Raw genomic sequence first — 23,214 nt, 5'->3', positions numbered from 1 at the left:
TAACTGGGCAATAGAACAAGACCCTGTCTCAAAAATGAAACAAACATGTTATCCATCCCAGTGGGTGAGCCATACATTTATTTTTGATTTGTGATTTTGAAATGTTGCGTGTGATCCAGCAAGCTCTGTGCAATATAATAACTGCCGCCACACGCGGCCCTTCAAACTGAAAATGAGCACAAGTTCAATAAAACGAACTTGACTTCTGCTGCACAAGCCATGCTCACCGCACAGACAGATCATCATTCCCCTCACCGCGTGCTGCTGGAGACTGCTGGGGGCGCTCCTGGGGACACAGCTGCTCCTGTGTTTGCTTCTTGGTGGTGGCCTCCTAACAGCCTTGCCCAAAAGGTAATCTATGCAACCCAAACTTTGGGGTTCCCCGGATGGGTCCAGAGATGGGGAGTCAGGGGCATGGAGCACGTGGGGAGGAGAGAGTGGACGCTCAGCCACAACAGGGGCCTGGTGGTGGCTCAGCCATTCTGTGGAGGCACCAAAGTAGGACTTGGAAAATTGGGCAGGGGTGTCACCAGCAGAGGCACCGCCGTGGATGGCAAGACCAGCCTGGTCTGGATCCCTGGGAGCCAAGAAGGGTTCAGTGCCCACAGTCAGCATAAAAAAACAGGAGCTGGTGCCCAGGGGACAGCTGGGCAGCCCTTGGCCGTCCCAGGGAGCAGCACCTGGTTGAAAATGCATCATGTATGTTTTTTAAAGAGACAGTCTCAGTTTATATGCAAAATATCAAGTAATATAAATCTCTTATTAAAATAAAATTGAGAATAGCTGGGCGCGGTGGCTCATGCCTATAATCCAAGCACTTCGGGAGGCTGAGGCGGGTGGATCTGAGGTCAGAAGATTGAGACCATCCTAGCCAACCTGGAGAAACCCTGTCTCTACTGAAAATACAAATATTAGCTGGGTGTGGTGACTAATGCCTGTAATCCCAGCTACTTGGGAGGCTGAGGCAGGAGAATCGCTTGAATCCGGAAGGTGAAGGTTGCAGCGAGCCAAGATTGCGCCATTGCACTCCAGCCTGGGCAGCAAGAGCGAAACTCCATCAAAAACAAAAAGAGTTAACTTCCCAGGCAGGCGGGTGGGCAGATTGCAGCGTGGGCTGTTTCTGCAGGGTATGGCCACGAGGTGGCGCCACTTCAGTAGCTCGCAAACTGCTGTTCGGTTTTCTTTGGTTTTTGGGTTTGTTTGTTTGTTTGTTTGTTTGTTTGTTTGAGACGGAGTTTCGCTCTTGTTACCCAGGCTGGAGTGCAATGGCACGATCTCGGTTCACCGCAACCTCCGCCTCCTGGGTTCAGGCAATTCTCCTGCCTCAGCCTCCTGAGTAGCTGGGACTACAGGCGCGCACAACCATGCCCAGCTAATTTTTTGTGTTTTTTTTTTAGTAGAGACGGGGTTTCACCATGTTGACCAGGATGGTCTCGATCTCTTGACCTCGTGATCCACCCGCCTCGGCCTCCCAAAGTGCTGGGATTACAAACTTGAGCCACTGCGCCTGGCCTTTTTTATTTTATTTTATTTTATTTTTTTGACAGGGTCTCACTCTCCTGCCCAAGCTGGAGTACAGTGGTGTGCAATCACGGCTCATTGCAGCCTGGACTCCGCCGGGCTCAAGCGATCTTCCTGCCTTAGCCTCCTGAGTAGCTGGGACTGCCGATGTGCCATACCACACCCAGACAAGTTTTTTATTTTTGTGGTGATGGGGTCTCACTGTGTTGCCCAGGCTGGCACATTGGCTCCTGTTTGCTCCCATGGACCCCCAGTGCCTGCATCTGAGAGGCCACCATTGCTGTCCATGCTTGGTATGCCTCAGCCCACAAAAAATTGCTGCTCTGTCTAAAAAGCACTGAAAAAGACACACTTGGTTGGCGTGTGCAGGAAGCACAGGGGTGTGCAGGCTGGAGACAGGGCCCAGTCGTTCATGTGTAAAAGCCCGTGTGTCTTTGGCCATCAGGAGCCTTGGCTGCAGGTACAGGCACCTGACTCTAAGAAGCTGAGGTGAAGAGCTGGGGCTACTCATTTGTGTTGTCGGTGCCCCGGGTTGGGGGCACCCTGGCTCTAGATGCGTAGGTCTATGGAGCTGCTTCTCCTGGGACATTGGCCTTGGAGCCCATGCTGCTCCAGGGGGCCATGGCATGTGCACTGTTGACAGCCAGGCCTGCTGCCCTCAGGCAGAAAGCCTTCTGTTTTTGTTCCAGCTTAAAAAATAAGAGAGGTCTGGCCGTACGCAGTGGCTCACGCCTGTAATCCAGGACCTTGGGAGGCTGAGGGGGGCAGATCACCTGAGGTCAGGAGTTCGAGACCAGCCTGGCCAATATGGTGAAGCCCCGTTTCTACTAAAAATACAAAATTAACTGAATGTGGTGGTGCATGCCTGTAGTCCCAGCAACTTGGAAGGCTGAGGCAGGAGAATCACTTGAACCTGGGAGGCGTAGGTCGCAGTGAGTCAGGATTGCGCCACTGCACTCCAGCCTTGGCGACAGAATGAAACTCTGTGCCTGCCCCCCCCCACCCAAAAAGGATGTCTGGTTGGCAGGATCTGAGGATGCCTGGACAGGCAGCCCAGCCAGCCCTGATCAACTGACGTCAGAACCAGGGAGCACCCCAAAGGCTAGCACAGCTGGGTGGGCACACGACAGATGCTGTCATCCTGTGTTCTCAAATCAGGATAGCATGGCCATGCTCCCGGCAGAGCTCTGCTGGGCAGGTGCGGGCGCTCCTGTGGTATCATCAGACCCGCTGTAGTGGAATGAAGTCACCACAGTGCCACCCTATCCTTTCCTTCTTGCCACAGTTATTTATTGGCATCCACCGGGTGCCAGGCACTTGGCTCTGTGTTAAGGCAAACCTGGCGGGTGTGTTTATTAAGAGTCTGCATTCCAGGGCTGTGCGGGGAGAGGAGGAAAGAAACACAGCACAAGAGAACAATGGTGGAGCGAAGCCAGGGCCGGGAAAGCTGATCAGGGTGACAGGAGCGGGAAGCAGGTGGGGAGGGTAAGGCCCGAGGGTGGTGGAGCCAGGCCTCCCAGACCTGGAGGGTGAGGAGGGTGGAGCCAGGCCACAAGCTGGAGGTGCCCTCCCAGGGAGGAGTGAGCCAGAAAGCGCCTGTCTTGCTCCACGTGCTGGCAGAAGGGCAAAGGAGAGCAGCCCAGGTGACATTAGAAATCGGGCGGCAGGTGGGATTAGAAATGAGGCGAGGCCTTGTGAACCACGGCACGAAGCCTTTGAAGGGCTTTCAGAAGTGAGATAATGTGATTTTTGGTGACTCTAGTGACCGAGTTGGAGAGAAGCAGGCGGCCCTGGAGGTGGGAGCCCTCAGGTTCGTCCAGACCCAGACGGGCCACCTGTTGGAGGGAGAGGGAAGAGACAGAGGGTAAAGACCTTCCCCACCACTTCTCACACCAGCTCTGAAGCCCTGTGCCGCCGTCACCTTACAGAATGGTGGCTTCATGGAGTCCCCGACAACCGGCTCCTCTGGTCTGCAGGATGGCCTGTACTCTGATCACCCGAGACTCACTCTGATCACCCGAGACTCGCTCTGAAATGAGTTCTTCCCTGAGGCCTTTTGGGTTCCCCCTGCAAGTACAGTGCCTACTGTGGGCTGACCCTGTGGGGTCTTTGAGAGCCAGAGGCTGCATCTTCCCACTCCACAGAAAGGGCTACAGAATGATCAGACCAGGTTACTTCCACGGCAGGGAGCGTGCCATACGGGGAAGAGCCCTGCACCCTAGCTGTGTGTCCCTGGAAAAGTCACGTCTCTGGACCCCAGTGCTCTCATGGTGCGAGCACTGCCTCCCTTCCAGGGGTGTTAGGAAGCTGGTACTGGCTTCTGATAGGAAAAGGCTTGGAAAGGCAGCAGACTCCTGACGCAAGAAAGGAAAAGGTTTGGAGGCCCCTGAGTTCCTTTCAAGCCTAGAGGTTCCGGCTTCTACCTTGAAAGCCCACCTATTGCTTTGCTGGTAGCCTCACCCGCAACCCTGCCCTGTCCTTGATTTTCTCCTTGTCTCATCCGCAGCCGCCCCTCCCTACCCATCTTTCTCCCCTCAATGTACCTGCCATGCCCACCTCTTTGGCAAGCCGGGAGTGAGTGCTGGAGGTGGAGCATGTGGAAGGTGGGGGCTCCTGCTCACAGCTGGGTCACCGCTGCCTGGCACGTAGTAGGTATCTGCAAACTGTAGGGACAAATGATGCCCGGGGGTCTTGCCATTGTGCCAGCCTAACCAGCCTGACACCGCTGGGATGGAGCAGGTAGCCTGATGAAGTCAGGTTTGTGTGTGTGGGAAACCCCGCTAGTGCCATGGCAGGGGTCTGAAGCCTCAGCCTGTTCCCATATAAACAGGGATTTAGAAAAGAATTAGAAAGGTAAGTACAGAGTTACTCCTTTATATAATCATCTATCATCTTACAGTTACTCATTTATAAAGATATATACTCAATATAACCTTTAATTTTGCTAATGACCATTGGGACATGAAGCATGGAACTGAGGTGACATTGTGAACAAAGCGACCCGAAGGTAAGATGCTCTAAGCCTTTGTCATGCCGGCTAAGGGCTGCTGGAGGGCGCCTCGGCAGTGCGGCAAGTGCCAGCGCTGGGAAAGCCCTGCTGTTTAGCCAGCTAGGGAAGGAGACGTCTCCTTCCTGGGGAGTTAGGGGAACACTCCGCTCCTCCAAGCTCTCTCGTTGGGCCTGGCTGCTGTCAGGGAAGCCCCCGGACATCGGGGCTGAACTGTCCCTGTGTGACGCTGCGCTTCAGGGCTCACGCTCCACGTCCACTCTCACGCTCCGCTTCTGCACCTGGGTTCTTTTTCTTAGCAGATAAGAATTAGTGACAGTAACGAAATCTTAATGTCCTTGATATTTCTGACAATTACACGAAGAGCGCTGACACATTAGGTTTTCTCCTGGCCTCGGCTGCTTGGAAGTCCCGGCCCACTGTCTTCAAGTCACGTGATTTACTGACCCTCTCACCGACCACCATTCCCTCTCGCGACCTTCCCTGCGCCCTGCTTTGTACTCAGTAAAAGTCAGAGTGTCCGGGCACTCGGGGCCACTGCAGGGCTCTGCAGTTTTGTTGGTGGTGGACCCCTGAGCCCAAACTCTCTTTTCTCTCAGTGTCTTGTGTCTCTTATTTCCACCGTTTCTCGTCTGCACAGCAGCAGAGAGGGGCTCACAGGACCCTGTAGGGCTGGACCCTGTAAGTTTGTTCATCTGCAGCCCCAGGAAATACCTCGTGGGACACAGGTAAAGAGAATGTTCCTAGGATCTTGTGGAAGGGTGAAGCACAGATGAGGTTCAGATAAGGCAGCCGTTTTTATTTGAGTCTCGTTCTGCTGCCCAGGCTGGAGTGCAATAGTGCCATCTCGGCTCAAATGCAAGCTCCACCTCCAGGTTCAAGCGATTCTCCTGCCTCAGCTTCCTGAGTAGCTGGGATTGCAGGCGCCCAGCATCACGCCCAGCTTTTTGTATTTTAAGTAGGAATTGCGTTTCACCTGGTTTTACCAGGTTGGTCTCAAACTCCAGACCTCAGGTGATCCACCCTCCTTAGCCTTCGAAGGTGCTGGAATTATAGGCATAGACGAGGCAGCCTTCTGAGAGGCTCAGAGCAAGGCTCAGTGCGAGGGGGCCAGCCAGCATGAGGGCTGGACTGCAAAGGGACTCCGGTTTTTTTCTGGGAGCCCCCAAGTCGTGATAGTTAGGGAATACTGCGCCGGAAGTGGACTATGTGGGGTTCTTCCTCCAGGTTGGAACCCCAAGCTGCTTCGGTATCCAAGTGACTTGTACCCTACAGGGACTGGCAGGTTGTTTCCTTCTTACTGATTTCAGATAGCAAAGTTAGTGCAAATGAGATTTGAGAGAGCAAAGTTCTCAGTGACTAGAAAAGCTGTTGTCCCTCAAGGACGGGGTCATTGTGATATGGGATAGCTGCCGCAGGCTGTCCTTGAGAAACGGGGTTCCTTGTTAAATTTGCAGGTGGTTTTATCTGAGCCTGTTATTCCAGCCTGATGAGCGGTCAGGTGGATTTTTGTTGTTGCTGTTTTGAGAAACGGTCTGGCTCTGTCACCCAGGCTGAAGTACAGTGGTGCAGTCACAGCTCGGTGCAGTCACAGCTCACTGCAGCCTCAACCTTCCGGGGTCAGGTGATCTTCCTACCTCAGTCTCTCGAGTAGCTGGGACTACAGGTGTGCACCCCACCCCCACCCCCAGCTAACTTTTTGTATTTGTTGTGGGAACGGGGTTTTGCCATGTTGCCCAGGCTTGTCTCCACCTCCTGAGCTCAGTCTGCCTGCCTCACCAGGTGGGTGTTTATAGTCCCTGCAGGAAGGAAGGAGGCCATGACTGCCCTCCTGCCTGGACCAGAGGCCCTGGGGACACGGAGGGGAGTGCACAGACGGAGGGCACATCCTGGAGGTCAGATGTGAGCACTCAAAAGTGGGGGGAGAGCGCGGAGGCCGTGTCCCCTGTGACTCTGGTCTCTGACTCAGGCTGTGGAAGGGGCGATGATGCGCCGAGGAAGGAAGTGAACTCGGTTTTGGAGGGAAGAGGCTGACTTTGAGGTGCTGGCAAAACAGCCTTGTGCAGATGCCTGGTAAGTGAGTGGACGCTGGCGGGCGGGGTCACGGTTTCCAGGCTGGAAAACCAGCAGGCCGTGCCGGGGACATGCGGTACCGTGGACATGCGGGAGCTGAATCTGCAGGAAGGTGGCCCCCAGGGAGGACGCGTGGAGTGGAGAGAGTAGGGAGAGGCGGAAAAACTCCAGAGCACAAGCTGGAAGGACCCAGGGACAGCGAGCGAACCAGGGCAAGGAATGGCGCCAGGGTGCCCAGGAGAGAGCTCTGATGAGAGCTGGATCACCAAACACCAAACGCTGCCTGAGAGGACCCAAAGTGCCCCTTGGATGCAGTGACCAGCCCCCTGGGACGAGGTTTTGGTGGGTTTGAGAAGGAACAAGCTGAAGAAGTGGGGTGACAGGTTCAGACGTCTTGGAGGGAATGGGGACGGGCTCAAGCGGAGCACGTGGGGTGGAGGAAGTCTATTTGGCCAGGCGGTGGAGCTGGGGCCTAATGGCTGCCGGGAAGCACCTGGCGCCAGGGAAGGGCGAGGCAGGGGCAGCCGGCGGCGTGAGGCCCGAGGAGAGGCGGTCCGAGGCCCCAGGCCAGGACCAGCACGCCGCCGGGGAGTCGGGGGAGAGTTGTCCGGGCCCACGAGGCTGCACTGCAGCGGCCTCTGCAGGGAGGCTCCGGCCTCCTCTCCGCTCCACGTGGGCCACTCTCCTCCCCGGGTGTCTCCACCCCAAGCTCAGCCTCTCACCCAGGACCTCCCACACCCTGGTTATTCCGCTCCAGTGCCCAGCCCAGACACCCCTTCTCCCCAGGTACGGCTGCTGGCCCTCGGCGATGCCTGGCCTGAGTCATTGGTCACCTTCTCCTGGTGACGTCTCGGAACGCAAGCAGCCCGGCCGGATTCCAGGCACTACAGCCGCTCCTACAGCCGCTCCTACAGCAGACCGAGGCCCCGCCCCCGGCCACGCCCCGCCGGCTTCGGCCCATTTCCTGTGCGGTGCGTCACCACTGGCTCCGCCCCAGGCTTCCGCTTTCGCTTCCACGATTGGGGCAAATAACTGCCCGTCAGAAGTGTTGCCAGGCAACGGGGAAGGGGCGGCTCCTGAGAGAAACTTGCGGGTTGCTGCACTGGAGCGGACCGAACCGAACCGCGCCAGGAAGCCCTGCCAGGTAGGTGCTTAGGCCTCGGGCTTCGGTGAGCAGACCCGGAGGCGTGGGCCCAGCTGAGGTGGAGACTGGAGCAGACGAGCCCAGAGTAGGCCTGGGTCCCGCCCCTCCCTGGCCGCCCCTGCCTCTCCAGGCCCTTGGGTCGGGGGAGGGAGAGGAGAGAGGTCGCGGGAGGGGAGAGGTGGGGACGGCTGGGAGGGATGGAGGGAAGCTCTTCTGGTGGAATCAGAATCACTCTGCACCTCCCGCTATTCACGTGGTCAAGGTAAAGAGGGTGGGGAGGTGCCTCCCCCAGGGTCAAGGCCGGCCGTGTTGAAGGGGGATTCAGAGCCAGTGTAGACGTGGAAGGGGAGCGGTGCCTCCGCAGAGGAGGCCGGTCTAGGGTAGACACTGAAGTGTGTATGGAGTGGGTCTTCCTTCTTATTCTGACCACACCCTGCTGGACATTTCCAGGACAGCTAGCTGATAACTTCCCAGGCCATGTAGGTGGTCAGCAGGGCAGTTCCTTCTGGCCCGCAGGAATTCCTTCTCAGGCTCCAGCTGCGCGTTCGCATTAAGGGCCCCTGGCTCTGAGAGACAGACACGACCTGAAGCCTGGCCGCATCAGGCAGTTGGAATCTCCCCAGCTTGTGGGTATACAGAGGGCTCCTTGCATGGCTCTAGGGTTGTGGGACCCTCGGAATAGAGAGTTGGGGCTTGGTGGGCAGGGCGGGAAGCACCCATGTAACTGCCTGTTGGAGAAGCTCTGAGTAGGAGGTGACTGAGGCATACCAGTGGGAACCGTGGGTCCCATCCTGCACAGTCGTCCTCTGTTAACTTTCCAGCACTGAAGCAAACAACCTTCTCTTCCTTCCAAGCAGACAAGTTTTTCTTTTTCCCAGACGAGAACTCAAGGAGCCACTCTCTGTTGCCTTGGGTCCGTTATTCTGTCTGACCTTCAGTAAGCAGGTTGGATGCCCTGGGTTACCTTATTTCATCTTCTCAACCTTATGTTAAAGAAATGACTTAATGATGCTTATTAGCAGCACGTTAGTTATTCAAGACCATTGCAATGGGTATAGGGACCACAGCAATGGGAATTTGTAGTGAAGGAGAGAGACTGGCTCAACACTGAGGATAGCATGGGCAAATGGGAAGCCTGGGAGCAGGGTGGGGATCAGGAGATGGAAAATGACTGAGGAAACATCAGGGGGGAAGGTGGGTTCTGGGTAAGCTGACCAAAGAGATTCTTACTGAAGGCGGATCAGGGTGATCAGACATCACCTAGGGTGAGCTTGTCCAATCCGTGGGCTGCATGTGGCCCAAGACTGCTTTGAAAGACATCCAACACAAATTCGTCAACTTTCTTAAAACATCATGAGATTTTTTTTTTTGTCATTCACACATACACACACATGCACACACACGCGCGCACATGCACACGCACACACACACACACAAGCTTATCATTTATCGTTAGTGGGTTTTATGTGTGGCCCAAGGAAGCCAAAAGATTGCATACCCCTGACCTAAGCGTTGAACCTGGTTAGATAAGGAGCGAAGAGATAATGGTGATCAGGTATCAAGAATGGGTGGTGTGGTGGTTTGCTTTATTTTTTCTTTTTTCTTTTTCTTGTTTTTTTTTTTTTGCTAAAACCAGATTTTACAAAGAAGTACACAGATGGGCCTAAGGGCCTCACTGAAGAGTCTGGCCACACAGAAAATGCTGGCCACTTATTATGGGCTGCTGAAACTTTTGTTTTTTGTTTGAGACAGGGTCTTTTTTTGTCACCCAGGCTGGAGTGCAGTGTTGTGATCTTGACTCACTGCCACCTCCTCCTCCCAGGTTCAAGCAACCTTCCCCGCCAAGCCTCGTGAATAGGTGGGACTACAGGCACACGCCACCACACCCGGCTAAGTTTTGTATTTTTGGTAGAGAGGCGTTCTCACTATGTTGCCCAGGCTGGCCTCAAATGATGTGCTTGAAGTTCTGGGATTGTAGGCTTGAGCCGCTGCACCTGGCTTCCATTTTGTTCCCTGCCCACAGCTTCAGAAGCCAGGCGTCCTCACCTTCAGCCCTACTGATGTCTGAGACAGACATTTCCTTGCCGCGAGGCCGTCCTGTGCACTGTAGGATTTTTAGCAGCATCCCTGCTAGATGCCAGCGGCACTCCCCTCCCCCAGTTGTGACCACCACACTTTTCCAGTCTTTGCCACATGTCCCCTGGAGGACAAACCTGTCCCCAGTTGAGGTCCACTGGCACAAGCAACCTTGATGTACGCTCTCAGCACCAGTGTGCTTTGTCCTTTGGGAGAACTTGATACAAGGAGACCCACAGAAGGCTCGAGGCCACGCACAGCTTAAAGTCCCATGACACTGAGAAAACTTGCCAGGGACTGAGAGTTCAGGAATTTGGGTTTGGAGAGAGATAAGAATGCGTCAAGGGCCTTCATGCCGTCCTCCAAATTAATTAGCTGTCTGGCCTGATGAAAGAGACTGGGGCAAGGGTGGACGGACTGTGGAACACTTGGCACCATTGCTGTTTCTTCATCTTGTCTGGCAGGGGGCTCTCAAAGGAGACAGGCTGTCCTTGAGCTGTTCTGAGATGTGTCCCTTCACCAGCACTCTGTAGGCACTAGGAATGGCAGTGCTGTGGACAGCGCTGTGTTCTTAGGGGCTGCCCATCTTCCTACCTCATTGGCACCAGCCCTGGGGTTTCTACTGGAGGCTCCCCCATACCCTCCTCTCTCTTGCTTGTAAAATGCGTTGCGAGCCTAGCTCTGCATCCGTGCCTTTCTTGGCACCCCTGGGCCTGCCGTGGGCCGCGCGGCTTCAGAGCATTTCTGGGCTCCTGTCCTGTCTGCTGGTGCCTGCCTAGCTCCGCACCTTTCTCCCATCCGTCTGGGAGCTGGAGCTGAAAGTGCAGCTCTGACCACCGCGGGTCCCTGCTGCTCTTCACCCAGTGGGTGTGGACATTTTGCATTGTAATTTCTCCTGGGCCTGTGGACCCTTCACAGAGCCTCCAGCAGGGGCGTGTGATGGGTGGGTGTTATTACAGAGTCGGTCCCGGGAGGGTCCCGTTCCCCCCTGCTTTGCACTCTCCCCTCTGGAACCAGCGAAGGTTCAGAAATCAGGTTATAATGGCTCCTGTCCTAATGCAGCCCTGCATAAGGTTGTTTCCCAGGGCTTAGGCACAGGTGGTATGGCCCACCTTGCAGCCTCTTAGAGTTGATGCAGAGGCTGGGTCTGCTTTGTTGTGGCTGCTTGGGCTGTGTCCCTGCAGGGCCCGGACTCAGCTGGCGCGGCCCCTCTGTTTCAGAGCTGGAGACGCACCACTGAGTAGAGATTGAGTTTGGGCTGGAGGCTGTCCTTCTTGGCTCTCCTGCTTCTGTGAAACTTGAGGAGGGGAAGCAGTGAGATCAGATGGGGCGTGGGGGAGAGCCCCAAGCTGGGTCGGGTTTCCAGCCTGTCTCTGCATAGTGCACCCTTGTCCGCTTCCAAGGAGCCCCCCACTGGAGACTTCCTGTGCAGGGGGTACCTTTGCAGTGAAGCCTGTCAAATGCCTGTGCCCTGCGAGAGTGGCTGGCATGTAAAAGGCAGGGCAATAACACGCTTTAGTGGCGGCGTGGGGAGACGAGAAGCTCATGCCTTGCTGATGTGAGTATGACGTGGGGAGCGCCGTGGCAGCCCTCAGAATGTTAAACACAGAATGACCATGTGACCCAGCATGTCCACTCCTAGGTGTCTGTGCTGGAAATGGGAACAGAGGGACTCAGGTACACAGATGTTCATTGCAGCACTGTTGATAAGGGCCAGAAGTGTCCATCAGCTCATGATGGATAAGCAAAATGTGGTCCGTCCATACAACAAAATACTAACGAGCCATAAAAAGGAGTGGAATGCTGACCCATGCTACAACATAAGTGAGCCTCAAAAACGTGATGCCAAATGAAGAGAGACAGTCTCAAAAGGCTAGGTATCATATAATGCCATTTATTATTATTATTTTAGAGATGGGGTCTTGCTTTTACCCAGGCTGGAATGTAGCGGCATGATGACAGCTCACTGCAGCCTTGACCACCTGTGCTCAAGCCGTCCTCCCACCTCAGCCTTGGGGGCAGCTAGGACTGTAAGCACATGCCATTGTGCCTGGCTCGTTTTTAATAAATTTTTAGTAGAGATGAGGGCTTGCTGTGTTGATCAGGCTGGTTTCACACTCCTGGGCTCAAGTGATTCTCTTGCCTTGGCCTCCCGAAGTGCTGGGATTGCAGATGTGAGCCACCGTGCCTCCCAAAGTGCTGGGATTGTAGGTGTGAGCTACCATGCCCAGCCATATAATTCCATTTATGTGAAGCATCCAGAATACAGAAATTCACAGGGACAGAAAATAGACGGGTGATTGCCAGGGGATGTGGGAGGGAGGAATGAGAGGAGTGGCTCACAGGCAGAGGATTTTCTTTGAGGGTGATGAGAATGTTTTGGAACTGTGCTGGTCGCACAACATTGTGAGTGTACTGAATGCCACTGCACACTTTAGAATGATTAATTTTATGTTAGGTGAATCTCATCTCAATAAAAAGAAGAGAGATCCTGACCGTACCCTGTTATCCTTTGAGGGTTTGAATTGTCAGGTCTTGATGGGGACCGTGGCTCATGCCCCACCCTAGCAGCATGGCCCTTCTCTCTCTGGCTGAATCCCTTGGGAGATAATTTGCTGTTGCAGTGACTTTGTTTATCGAGTTGTCTGTGCGGGAGAGTGTGGTTGTCTCTCCAGCAGTCTCATTGACACTGGGTTTCCAGAAAACGTCCAGGGCCAGGAATGAACAGTCACAGCGCCTTACCTCTTAGGAGGTTTTTTTTTCATTTCTAACCATGCTCTTTTGTTTGAGTTCCCCAATTTCTTGGCACTTGACCTTTTCCTATAATGAGGTTTGTGACAGTGAACAAGACCCCAGGTCACCTGCCGTTGGTGCCAGTCTCTGCTAATGCTCCTCCAGTGCCTGAAACAGATGCAGCCCGCGGGCTGGGGTCATACAGGCACCACTGGCGCCGGGCGCGTCTCGGCCCATTGCTTTGGTTGACTTGGTTGATTATCGCGGCTGTCTTCTGAGGCTGGCTGAACTGTGACTCCTGCTGCTTTACAAATGGGGAAACTGAGGCAGGGAGAGTTTCAGTAGCTTGCCTAAGACTACACAGCTAGGAGGAGGCAGAGCCAGGACCACAAAGGAAAAGCTTCCCAACTACTGTGTAGCAGTATTCTCAAGGTGAGTTTATTTAACTACATGTGATTGTTCAGCCTTCGATACATGTTTTTTCCAGCTCCGGTTTTAAAGAGTGACTATTTAGGCCAGGCGCAGTGGCTCAGGCCTATAATCCCAGCACTTTGGGAGGTTGAGGCAGGTAAATCACGAGGTCAGGAGTTCAGAACCAGCCTGACCAACCCGTCTCTACCAAAAATACAAAAATTAGCCGGGCGTGGTGGTGCGCTCCTGTAATCCCAGTTACTCAGGAGGCTGAGGCAGGGGAATCGCTTGAACACAGGAAGCGGAGGTTGTAGTGAGCCCAGATTGCTCCACTGCACTCCAGCCTGGGCTACAGAGCGAGACTTTATCTCAAATTAAAAAAAAAAAATGAATATTTAGATTAATTAAAATACAGATTGTTTTTTGTTCTGCCTTTGATTATATTAGCTTGGGCACTGTGTTCTGAAATAAACTTGGAGTTTTTGACAATTATGAGTGTGTCTCAGTAGGTCATGGGAGTCAGGATGGGCTTTTCCAGCTTCGTCTGTATCAACTATTAATTTCTGCCACATTGAAACAGTATTAGCCAGGCATAGTGCTTCACACCTCTAATCCCAACACTTTGGGAGGCTAAGGCAGGAGAATCACTTCAGGCCAGAAGGTGGAGACCAGCCTGGGCAACACAGCAAGACTCCAATTCTACAGAAGACAGACAAAAATAATTAGCTAGGAATCATGGTGTGGTCTTGTAGTCCCAGCTACTCAGGAGGCTGAATGGGGAGGATCGCCTGAGCCCAGGAGGTTGAGGCTCCAGAGAGCTGTGATGGTGCCACTGCACTGCAGCCTGATCAGCAGAGTGAGATCCCGCCTTAGCAACACAAAACAAAACCCCAAACCCAATACTGTGTAGCTCTGATATGTTTTAGCTACACTTTGCATCTAAATCAGAATGTATTAACCTGACCATATAATTATCAATATTTATTTTCTGTGATGATTAAATTTTGATTTTTCTAACGTTGCGTCTTTTCCTTCTGCAGAGAATTCTGCCAGATACCTGGAGAGATGGGTAACAGCAGGAGCCGTGCAGGGCAGAGCTTTCGTTCACAGTTTCTTCCTGAGGAACAGGCCGAGATCGATCAGTTGTTCGATGCTCTGTCATCAGATACAGACAGCCCGAATACCTCGTCCAGATCCTTCTCTCTGAAGGCACTGCAGGCAAGAGTAACCAGCAGTGGTTCACGTGTAGCTGGGAGTAGGGGCCTGCACCCTGTGGTCCTCAGGCCAGAATCTGCTTTCTTGCTTTTGTAATGCAGTGGATGGCAACACTAAAAAGTTGGTTTTCTGTAAAGGGCCAGATTTGACCTAGTTTTGTCTTTGTGAGCGATGTGGCCTCTGCTCTGCCATATCTGTGTGAAATGGCTGTAGACAGTGTCTAAACACATCCCTCTGCCTTGTTGAAATCTATAGTCTCTTATCTGTACAAAAGGAAACTGGAGTAGATAATGATTTATACGCCGTTTTGGGGACATTTCTGACTTGAGATTAACATCAGAGGAGATAGCCTGCTTCCTGTGTGTCTTTAACCTCGTCTCTCCTAAGTGCCCTCGCAGAGATGGGGAGACAGAGATGGGTCTGCCCTCGTAGACTCGGAGGTCCAGGAACCATGATGTGTCAGGTGCCCCTTTGCCTCTAGAATGTGTATGTCCTCGACGTCTAGGAATTTTGTCAAATTTCTAACAATGACATTTCAGACTCAGTGTTCATGTTGCAGGGAGTTGAAACTGCCCATTTGTCCGTACGTTGCTCCGTTGCCTGGGACTCTAAACTGCAGGTTTGAGTGCTCAGACTGAGGCAAGACACTGACAAGGAGATGCCGTCAGCTCACCCTCCTGGCAGTCCAGGCAGCCATCCTAGCAGCCTGCTTCCTCTTGGAGAATGTGCAGAGTGCGAGCAGATGAGGAAACTGGCCAGGGAGGTTATCTGGGCCACAGCCGTGTGGTTGTGTGTGCATGTGTTGTGCACGTGTGTGCATTCGTGTGTGCGGCTCCACTAGATCAGAAGCGCCCCAGTAGGCCTGTGGGAACGAGCAGAACCAGCCAGGCCCATTTCAGACTTGACTGTAGAGCGGGTGGTAATGTCCCGATAAATACGGCAAAGAGTTCCTCAGAAGACCTTGGTGATGGAATGAAGTTTCCTTTGGGAAAGGATGAGAGAATGCTTTTCCGGTAGAACTTTGCAGACATTGACCAAAATAGGGGTGCTGTTTTTGAGTGGAGAGGGCGGAAGCCTGCCTTACAAGTGCTGCTGAATGCCGATGCTGGGACAAGCAGTGTCCACACATCTGTTTGTTACGGGAGAGCCGAGCTCGCAGACCCTGCTGTGCAGGATGTGATCGGTTTGTGATTTGCTCGCTCTTTCCATTTCGTTGTCAATCCATGACCAAAGCAGATTTGATGCTGGAGCCAAAAAGGAAAATGATGTTTTCATCCAGGCATTAAGAATTAAATAGGCTGGGTACAGTGGCTCACACCTGTAATCCCAGCACTTTGGGAAGCCAAGGCAGGAGGATCACTGGAGCCCAGGAGTTTGAGACTAGCCCAGGCAATACAGCAAGACCCTATCTCTACAAAAAAATACAAAAATTAGCTGAGTGTGGTGGCATGCGCCTGTCATCTCAGCCACTCAGGAGGCTGAGGTAGGCAGATCCATTGAGCCTCTGAGGCCTAGGCTGCAGTGAGCTGTGATTGAGCCACCGCACTCCATCCTGGGTGACAGAGGAGACCCTGTCTCAAAAAACCCCCAACAAACTAAATTTAAAACTGAAATAAGAATGAATGAAAAATGCATATTGAGCCCAAGGGACATGGATAGGAAGTAAAAGCTGATATATTTGGAAACCCCTAATATAGAGACCAGATTAGCTATGCACAGCCATATGTTACATATGTTAATAAATTCAGACATGCAAACAGCACCTGCTAGAATCTAGAATGAAGATGACGTTCAGAGCAGAGTGAAGATCAGACGGTGGCCAGAGGCAGGAATGAGGAGGCGGAGAGTTTGGAGGCAGGATGGGAGCAGACTGTGGAGCGTCTGATGGCCAAGGTGAGCCGCACCCAGGATGCTTGGGTGGTGTGAGGCTCTTAGGTGACAGCACACTGCCCTGGAGATGCAGGAGCATTTCCAGTGTCGGTGGCATTGTGAAGTGGCCGAGGTTGGTCTTGGCCCCCTGCTTACTTTCCTGGGACACTACTGCGACGGCTCTGGTGACTGGAGGAACACCAGCGTTCTCCTTCCTCACGCCGATTTAGATGAAACGATATGAACGCACGTGGAGTCATTTCAAGGAGCAGAGAGTTTAACAGGCAAGAAGGAAGGAAGAGGCTCCCCCGTACAGAGAGGGGGGACTCCAAAGCCAAAAGAAGAGGTCCCCAAGTATGGTAGACATCAGCCAGGTTTATATGCAGAGGCTGGAGGAGCTGTCTGATTTGCATAGGGCTCAGGGCATTGGTTTCACTAGGTATGTCATTCAGGTAGCCATGAAAAAGCTGACCGTCCCACCCTAGCCTTTTGATATGCAAATGCAGGGTGCCGTGGATGTTCTACACATGTGGGGATATGTGGGGGTGGGCATGTTGTCAGGAACGTGGGGAAAGGGCAAGAAGGGAAGTACCATGTTAAGTGGACCCAGTTTCTGATGGCCTACATTTGCATATCAAAGGTTGCTGGCCTGGCTCTAAGAGCAGGGGCTTTATAAGAAACTTTTTCTTTAAAAGATGAAAATTTCCCAAGGACCCCTCCCTTTTCCTCTCTTTCTGCCTAAAATAATTTCTTGATAACTTCTACAACACTACCAAGTTCACCTCATGTGCTATCTAACCATTTTTTTCTGCTTGTCCCTAACAGAACCACGTCGGGGAAGCTCTTCCCTCGGAGATGGTCACCAGGTTGTATGATGGCATGCGGAGGGTTGACCTGACGGGGAAGACGAAGGGACCCAGTGAGAACGTGTCCCAGGAGCAGTTCACAGCATCCATGTCCCACCTGTTGAAAGGAAGCTCCGACGAGAAGAGTCTCATGATTGTGAAAATGATTTCTGCCGCAGAAGGTCCCGTGAAGGCTAGAGAAGTCCAAAAGGTAGTGAGACCGCGAGGCCCTTTGCAGCCTCCTCAGCAGTCTTGGGAACCATAGGTCGGGGGTAGAGGCCAGTTACACAGCAGATGGAGGAGTAAACCAATAGGTATCTGAGATGGGTCTCAGTCGATTGAAGTTTGTTGTGCCAAGATTGAGGGCATGTCTGGGAGTGAGGTCTGTGCCTTTCTCTAAAGATGATTTTGAGCGCTTCAGGATTTAAAGAGAAAAGCAGGCTGCAGGGGAAAGAGGGAGGGTCTGGTCCCATGACTGAATCCACATTTTGCAAGAGGAAGGGAGCAGGCAGGGAGTAGTCAATATGTATCTGTCTTGTGCTCAGTAAATCGGCACTTGACATACGATCAGGTGAGCATAGTCATTACCTGTGGAGATTTTGTTTTATTTATTGATTTATTTGTTAATTTTTTGAGCTGGAGTTTTGATCTGTCTTTCAGGCTAGAATGGAGTGAGGTGATATTGGCTCACTGCAGCTTCTGCCTCTGGGGTTTAAGCAATTCTCCTGCCTCAGCCGCCTGAGTAGCTGGGACTACAGGCATGCACCACCACGACCCTCCTGATTTTTTGATTTTTAGTAGAGGAGGGGTTTCACCACATTGGCCAGGCTGGTCCCAAACTCCTGAGCTCAGGTGATCTGCCTGCCTCAGCCTCCCAAAGTGCTGGGATTACAGGTGTGAGCCACTGCACCGGCCAGCTGTGGAGATTTTAAACCATTTATCTGTAGCTCTCTACTTAGGAATAAAAGAAAAGGCAATTTCTTGCATGACTCAGCTTTTAGTGTAATTTTTCCTTGTGGCAGAGTGAATGGAGTCCTGAGTTTTTATTTTTCTTTCACATTTTTTCCCCTTTGTCTTTGACAAATCTTTGGGAGAAAGCATTTTAGAGGAAATGAGCGTCAGGGCCTGTCTGACCTGTCATGGCCAGAATGGTTTATTCCTAGTCAGATAGGGCCCACGTTGTTAGGGAAGCTCAAAAGCAGGCTGTGCAGTCTAATGTCCCATGAAGAAAAAGTAGTGGGGGTGGGGGGGGGGAGGAAGAGAGAAAAACAACCCAAAAAACAAAAAGGGGAAGACAGTACCGGAAAACAGATACAGGCCATTATTACTCTGAAGTCTGCATATCAGTAGGCAGGTGTGGGAATGGTGATGTATGTAAATAGGTTGTTGTCATTTCAAAGTCTAAGTTGTCCAGCTTTAGTTCTCAGGGCTTTAGGAAGAGCACAGCTTAATTGTCAGTGATTTCCATTTGGAACAATGAGCGGGAGAAAGGAAGAGAAAAAAGGAAAAAAACGGAATGTTATTTTGAAGACTTATAGCCCGGAAAAAATTTGAGGCTTCAGTCTTGATCTGTCGCCCAGGCTGGAGTGCAGTGGCGTGATCTCAGCTCACTGCAACTTCTGCCTTCCACGTTGAAGAGATTGTCCTGCCTCAGCCTCCCAAGTAGCTGGGACCACAGGCATGTACCACCATGCCCAGAGAATTTTTATATTTTTAGTAGAGATGGGATTTCATCATGTTGGCCAAGTTAGTCTCAGACTCCTGGCCTTAGGTGATCCTCCCGCCTCAGCCTCACAAAGTGCTGGAATTACAGGTGTGTGCCACTGTGCCCGGCCATGTTATCTTTATACAAACCTTATGACTTACACCAAAAATGGATGACAGGCTTGAACTTCCTGTTTTATCCTTCACATTTCACTTTCTTAAATAAACAGTCATGTTATTCGAGGACAAAAAAATTTACCATACAGGATTCTTTCCCATATAAAATGATTTAACTTTTCTTACCAAGAGTACCTCTTTATAGAACTGTAAGAACTATAACTTCAACTTTCTTTACGTCTCTTACTTACTGATTCCTTTCACCTTATTTCATAAATAACCTTTGAATTAGATTAAAATTATTTTTCTTAAAGACGACTTTTGTTTTTGAGACAGAGTTTCACTCCTGCTGCCCAGGATGGAGTGCAATAGTGCGATCTAAGCTCACTGCAACCTGTCTCCCAGGTGCAAGCAATTCAGCCCCCTGAGTAGCTGGGACTACATGCCACCATGCCCAGCTAATTTTTGTATTTTTAGTAGAGGCGGGGTTTTGCCGTGTTGGCCAGGCTGGCCTCAAACTCCTGACCTCAGGTGATCTACCTGCCTTGGCCTCCCAAAGTGCTGGGATTACAGGTGTGAGCCACTGCACGTGGCCAAGAACACATTTTTTAGAAAAAAGTTTTTGAATAATTTCTTCAAAAGATTTAGAAATGACCAACATTAATGAATATTATTTTATTCGATGTAAGTTTAGACTCTAAATTATATGACAAGTTTGTTTACAAGCATTCATTCCATTTACCTGATTTTAAAAAATAGTTTACCTAGAGTGCTTATGAAAATGATGATAGTCATCATTTACGGTTATTTCCCTGTTAACCATTTTGTTTTATTTTACCTCCCAAGGAAATGACCTGTTAACCATTTTTATAGCCTGTGAATTTCAGTTGTTTGTCTAAGTAATAACCTTAAGGTTAAATAAATGTACATGCTTTATTTTGCCAATAAGTGAGGATTTAGTTATTTTCATTAAACCAACAATATTAAATGCCTTATTTATTAAAAAATTACACAACGATAATTCTCTTTTGGGCTGCATTTATAGCTTTATAACCTTCATGCCAAATTTTGACATGTTATAATGTCTAGCAAGATAAGTATAAAACTGCGTGACCAACAAATGTAAACAATATGTTGGCTATTCTAAAGACATTTCTTATTTTATTTTACCAATAATTTAAAAACCAACTTAGTAAGATTCACTGAAATTATGGCCGGATGTGATGGGTCACACCTGTAATCCCAATGCTTTGGGAAGTCGAGGCAGGTGGATCACCTGAGGCCAGGAGTTCGAGACCAGCCTGGCCAACATGGTGGAACCCTGTCTCTATTAAAACTATGAAAATTAGCTGGGTTTGGTGGCACACACCTGTAATCCCAGCTACGCAGGAGGCTGAGGCAGGGGAATTGCTTGAACATGGGAGGTGGCAGTTGTAGTGAACCGAGATCGTGCCATTGTACTCCAGTCTGGGCAACAAGAATGACACTTGCTTTCAAAAAAAAAAAAAATTCACTGAAGTCATGTGAACTTGAAAAGGCATTTGGGCTTAAAGTTTCTATTTTTCTGATAAAGTATTTAAGTGTTTTTCTCTTTTTCTTTAAGCCAATTAATTAGAGCTCATTGTATTTTTGGTAGTGGGACATTGTATATACAGCATATAAATGTATTAGATACACAGAAGTAGATCTTACATATTTACAAGGACCCCTTTTATTTTTTTTCTATTTGAAACTTCCAATGTCTTGATAACCTGCGTCATGACTCCAGGCTGTCAGCTAGATAGCCCTAAATTTGCACATTAAAGGAACAACTCAGGTGAAAGTTGGATAGTGAAATTTATATCTCAAAGTAGAGAAAGATAGTATGTGTCAGTGTGTTAGAAGGATACTTAAAATGGATGCCAAACCAAACGTAAAATTATAGAAATCTACCATAGGATTTTATAAGGAGAGCAATTTTATTTAGATAGGTGGTTTTCAGTTTAGTCCCTATGTTTTAACTGGGCCTCGGAACTCTGGGAGGAGCCCACATTGAATCCTCGGTCTCCAGAAAGAGAGATCAAAGGACTGGGCCCCGTAATGCGTTTGCAGTACATTTTGCAATGAAGACATTTAAGTATTCAAGATGCACCCTTTTTATCTTAAACTTGCCAGGTGCTGGCTGTCCAGCTGCTCTCTGAGATGCAGCTGTAAGGCAGGTATGTGTGGACTCGGTGATTGAGACTCCGTGCGGTAGCGTGGCACCGGCCGTCTCCATTACTGTGGCTGTGTAGTTAGGCTTTGAAACCACAAAGGGTGAGCCCACGAACCTTCTTCTATTATGCAGTTTGTTGGTTTATTTAAAAATAAAAATAGTCCTTATTTTCCCAAAGGCAGTAATGATGTCCCCACTTCAATTTCTTTTTCTTTTCTTTCTTTCTTTTTTTTTTTTTTGGAGACGACAGAGCTTTGCTCTGTCGCCCAGGGTGGAGTGCAGTGGTGTGATCTGCAGCCTCCACCTCCCTGGGTCAAGCTATTCTCCTGCCTCAGCCTCTTGAGTAGCTGGGACTGCAGGTGTGTGCCTCCACACCCGGCTAATTTTTTGTATTTTTAGTAGAGACGAGGTTTCATCATGTTGGCCACGCTGGTCTTGAACTCCTGAGCTCAGGCAGTCCATCTGCCTTGGCCTCCCAAAGTGTTAGGATTACTGGTGTGAACCACTGCCCCTGGCCCCCACCTTTCTTTTCTTTCTTTCTTTTTTCTTTTGTTTTGTTTTGTTTTTGTTTTTGAGACAGAGTCTTACTCTGTTACCCAGGAAGGAGTGTAGTGGCACAATCTTGGCTCACTGCAACCTCTGTCTCCCGGGTTCAAGTGATTCTCCTGCCCTAGCCTCCTGAGTAGCTGGGATTACAGTTGCCCACCACCATGCCTGGCTAATTTCTGTATATAATTAATTAATTGATTTATATATATATATTTTTTTTAAGAGAGGATCTCACTCTGTTGCCCAGGCCGGAGTACAGTGATACCTACTTACTGCAACTTCCACCTCCCAGGCTCAAACAATTCTCCTACTTCAGCATCCCAAGTAGGTGGGATTACAGTTGCACACCATCACACCTGGCTAATTTTTGTACTTTTAGTAGAGATGGGTTCTCAAGTTGGCCAGGCTAGTCGCAATCTCCTGACCTCAAGCTATCCTCCCACCTTGGCCTCCTAAAGTTAATATTTGTATTTTTAGGAGGGACAGGCTTTCAGCACATTGGCCAGGCTGGTCTTGAACTCCTGACCTCAAGTGATCCACCTGCCTTGGCCTCCTAAAGTGAACCACTGTGCCCAGCCCCCCACTTCCATTTCTGATTTGAATAATTTCAGTCATCTTTTTTTCTTTTAGTCTAGCTAAAGGTTTTTCAGATTTTTGTTGACGTTTTCAATAAACCAACTTTTGGTTTTATTAAAGAGTAGCCCAAGTAGTAATAACTATTTTAGACCAAAAGAAAAATCAGGTAACAGAGTACAAAAGCAAGCAGTTTAAGATCTGAGAGGAACTGGTCTATTGATACTTTCCGGTTTCCATAAAGAAAAACAAATTTCTCTCAAAAAGGAGTCTGGGGCCAGGTGCAGTGACTCACACCTGCAAGCCTAGTACTTGAGGTGGGTGGATCATCTGAGGCCAGGAGTTCGAGACCAGCCAGGCTAAAATGGTGAAACCCCGTTTCTACTAAAAATAAAAAAATTAGCTGGGTGTGGTGGTACATGCCTGTAATCCCAGCTACTTGGGAGGCTGAGGCAAGATAATCGCTGGAACCCGGGAGGCGGAGGTTGCAGTGAGCTGAGATCACACATTGCACTCCAGCTTGGGCAACAAGAGCAAAACTCCATCTCAAAAAAGAAAAGAAAAGAATAAAGGAGTCTGACACCTTCTCTGTTTTCTTTAAGGAATGCCAGGCTGTTAGAAGTTATTTTAGGTCCTTCATACAGTGGAGGGTGGCCAGGGGAATGAGAGGTCTGCAGAAGTGAGTGGAGAAAACTCAGTTGACTGAGAGGGAAGCAAGTATTTTTTTTCTCAAAAAACAAGACCCAAGGAGAGAAGAAAGCATGATGTCCCTTTAAATATAAATACACATAAACATATGTTAGATGCCAGCTTTTAATTAAGCTGACTTTAACCATTGAGCTCTTAAAAGCATCATTTTCAATCTCTCACTGTCGTATTTTACCTGGGACAAATGACTCATATTTCAAAAGTAACACAAACATCAAACTAGACAGAATTTGATGTAAGAACCAAACTCCGGCTGTTGTGGTGAAAAAGCAGAAACGTAGCCACTGAGCAACAGCAGGGGGCAGCTGCCACGGGCCTTTCTGTTCGGGCTTGGCTACCAAAGGTTATGGAAATCAAGTCCCTCAGGTAGTCATCCTCTTTTTTTTTTTTTTTTTTTTTTTTTTGAGATGGAGTTTCGCTCTTGTTACCCAGGCTGGAGTGCGATGGCGCGATCTCGGCTCACCGCAACCTCCGC

At 50.3% G+C, this 23,214-nt stretch overlaps 1 protein-coding gene across 1 annotated transcript in view; it reads left to right on the top strand.

The window, feature by feature from the left end:
• Nucleotides 1-6,231: 6,231 nt before the first annotated feature.
• The window catches only part of MEAK7 (MTOR associated protein, eak-7 homolog), a 30,021-nt gene continuing 13,038 nt past the window's right edge, over nucleotides 6,232-23,214 (top strand). Inside the window, exons 1-4 of the mRNA XM_003922807.3 lie at nucleotides 6,232-6,601; nucleotides 7,388-7,745; nucleotides 14,006-14,183; nucleotides 16,875-17,105. Coding sequence (XP_003922856.1) covers nucleotides 14,031-14,183; nucleotides 16,875-17,105 — 384 coding nt within the window. The 5' untranslated portion in view covers nucleotides 6,232-6,601; nucleotides 7,388-7,745; nucleotides 14,006-14,030. The remainder of the gene's footprint in view (nucleotides 6,602-7,387; nucleotides 7,746-14,005; nucleotides 14,184-16,874; nucleotides 17,106-23,214) is intronic.

This window comes from Saimiri boliviensis, chromosome 1 (genome assembly GCF_048565385.1).
Source record: "Saimiri boliviensis isolate mSaiBol1 chromosome 1, mSaiBol1.pri, whole genome shotgun sequence".
Taxonomy (NCBI): Eukaryota; Metazoa; Chordata; class Mammalia; order Primates; family Cebidae; genus Saimiri; species Saimiri boliviensis.
The sequence above is the reverse complement of the archived record's forward strand: the minus strand, read 5'-3'. Positions and strand labels throughout refer to the sequence as shown.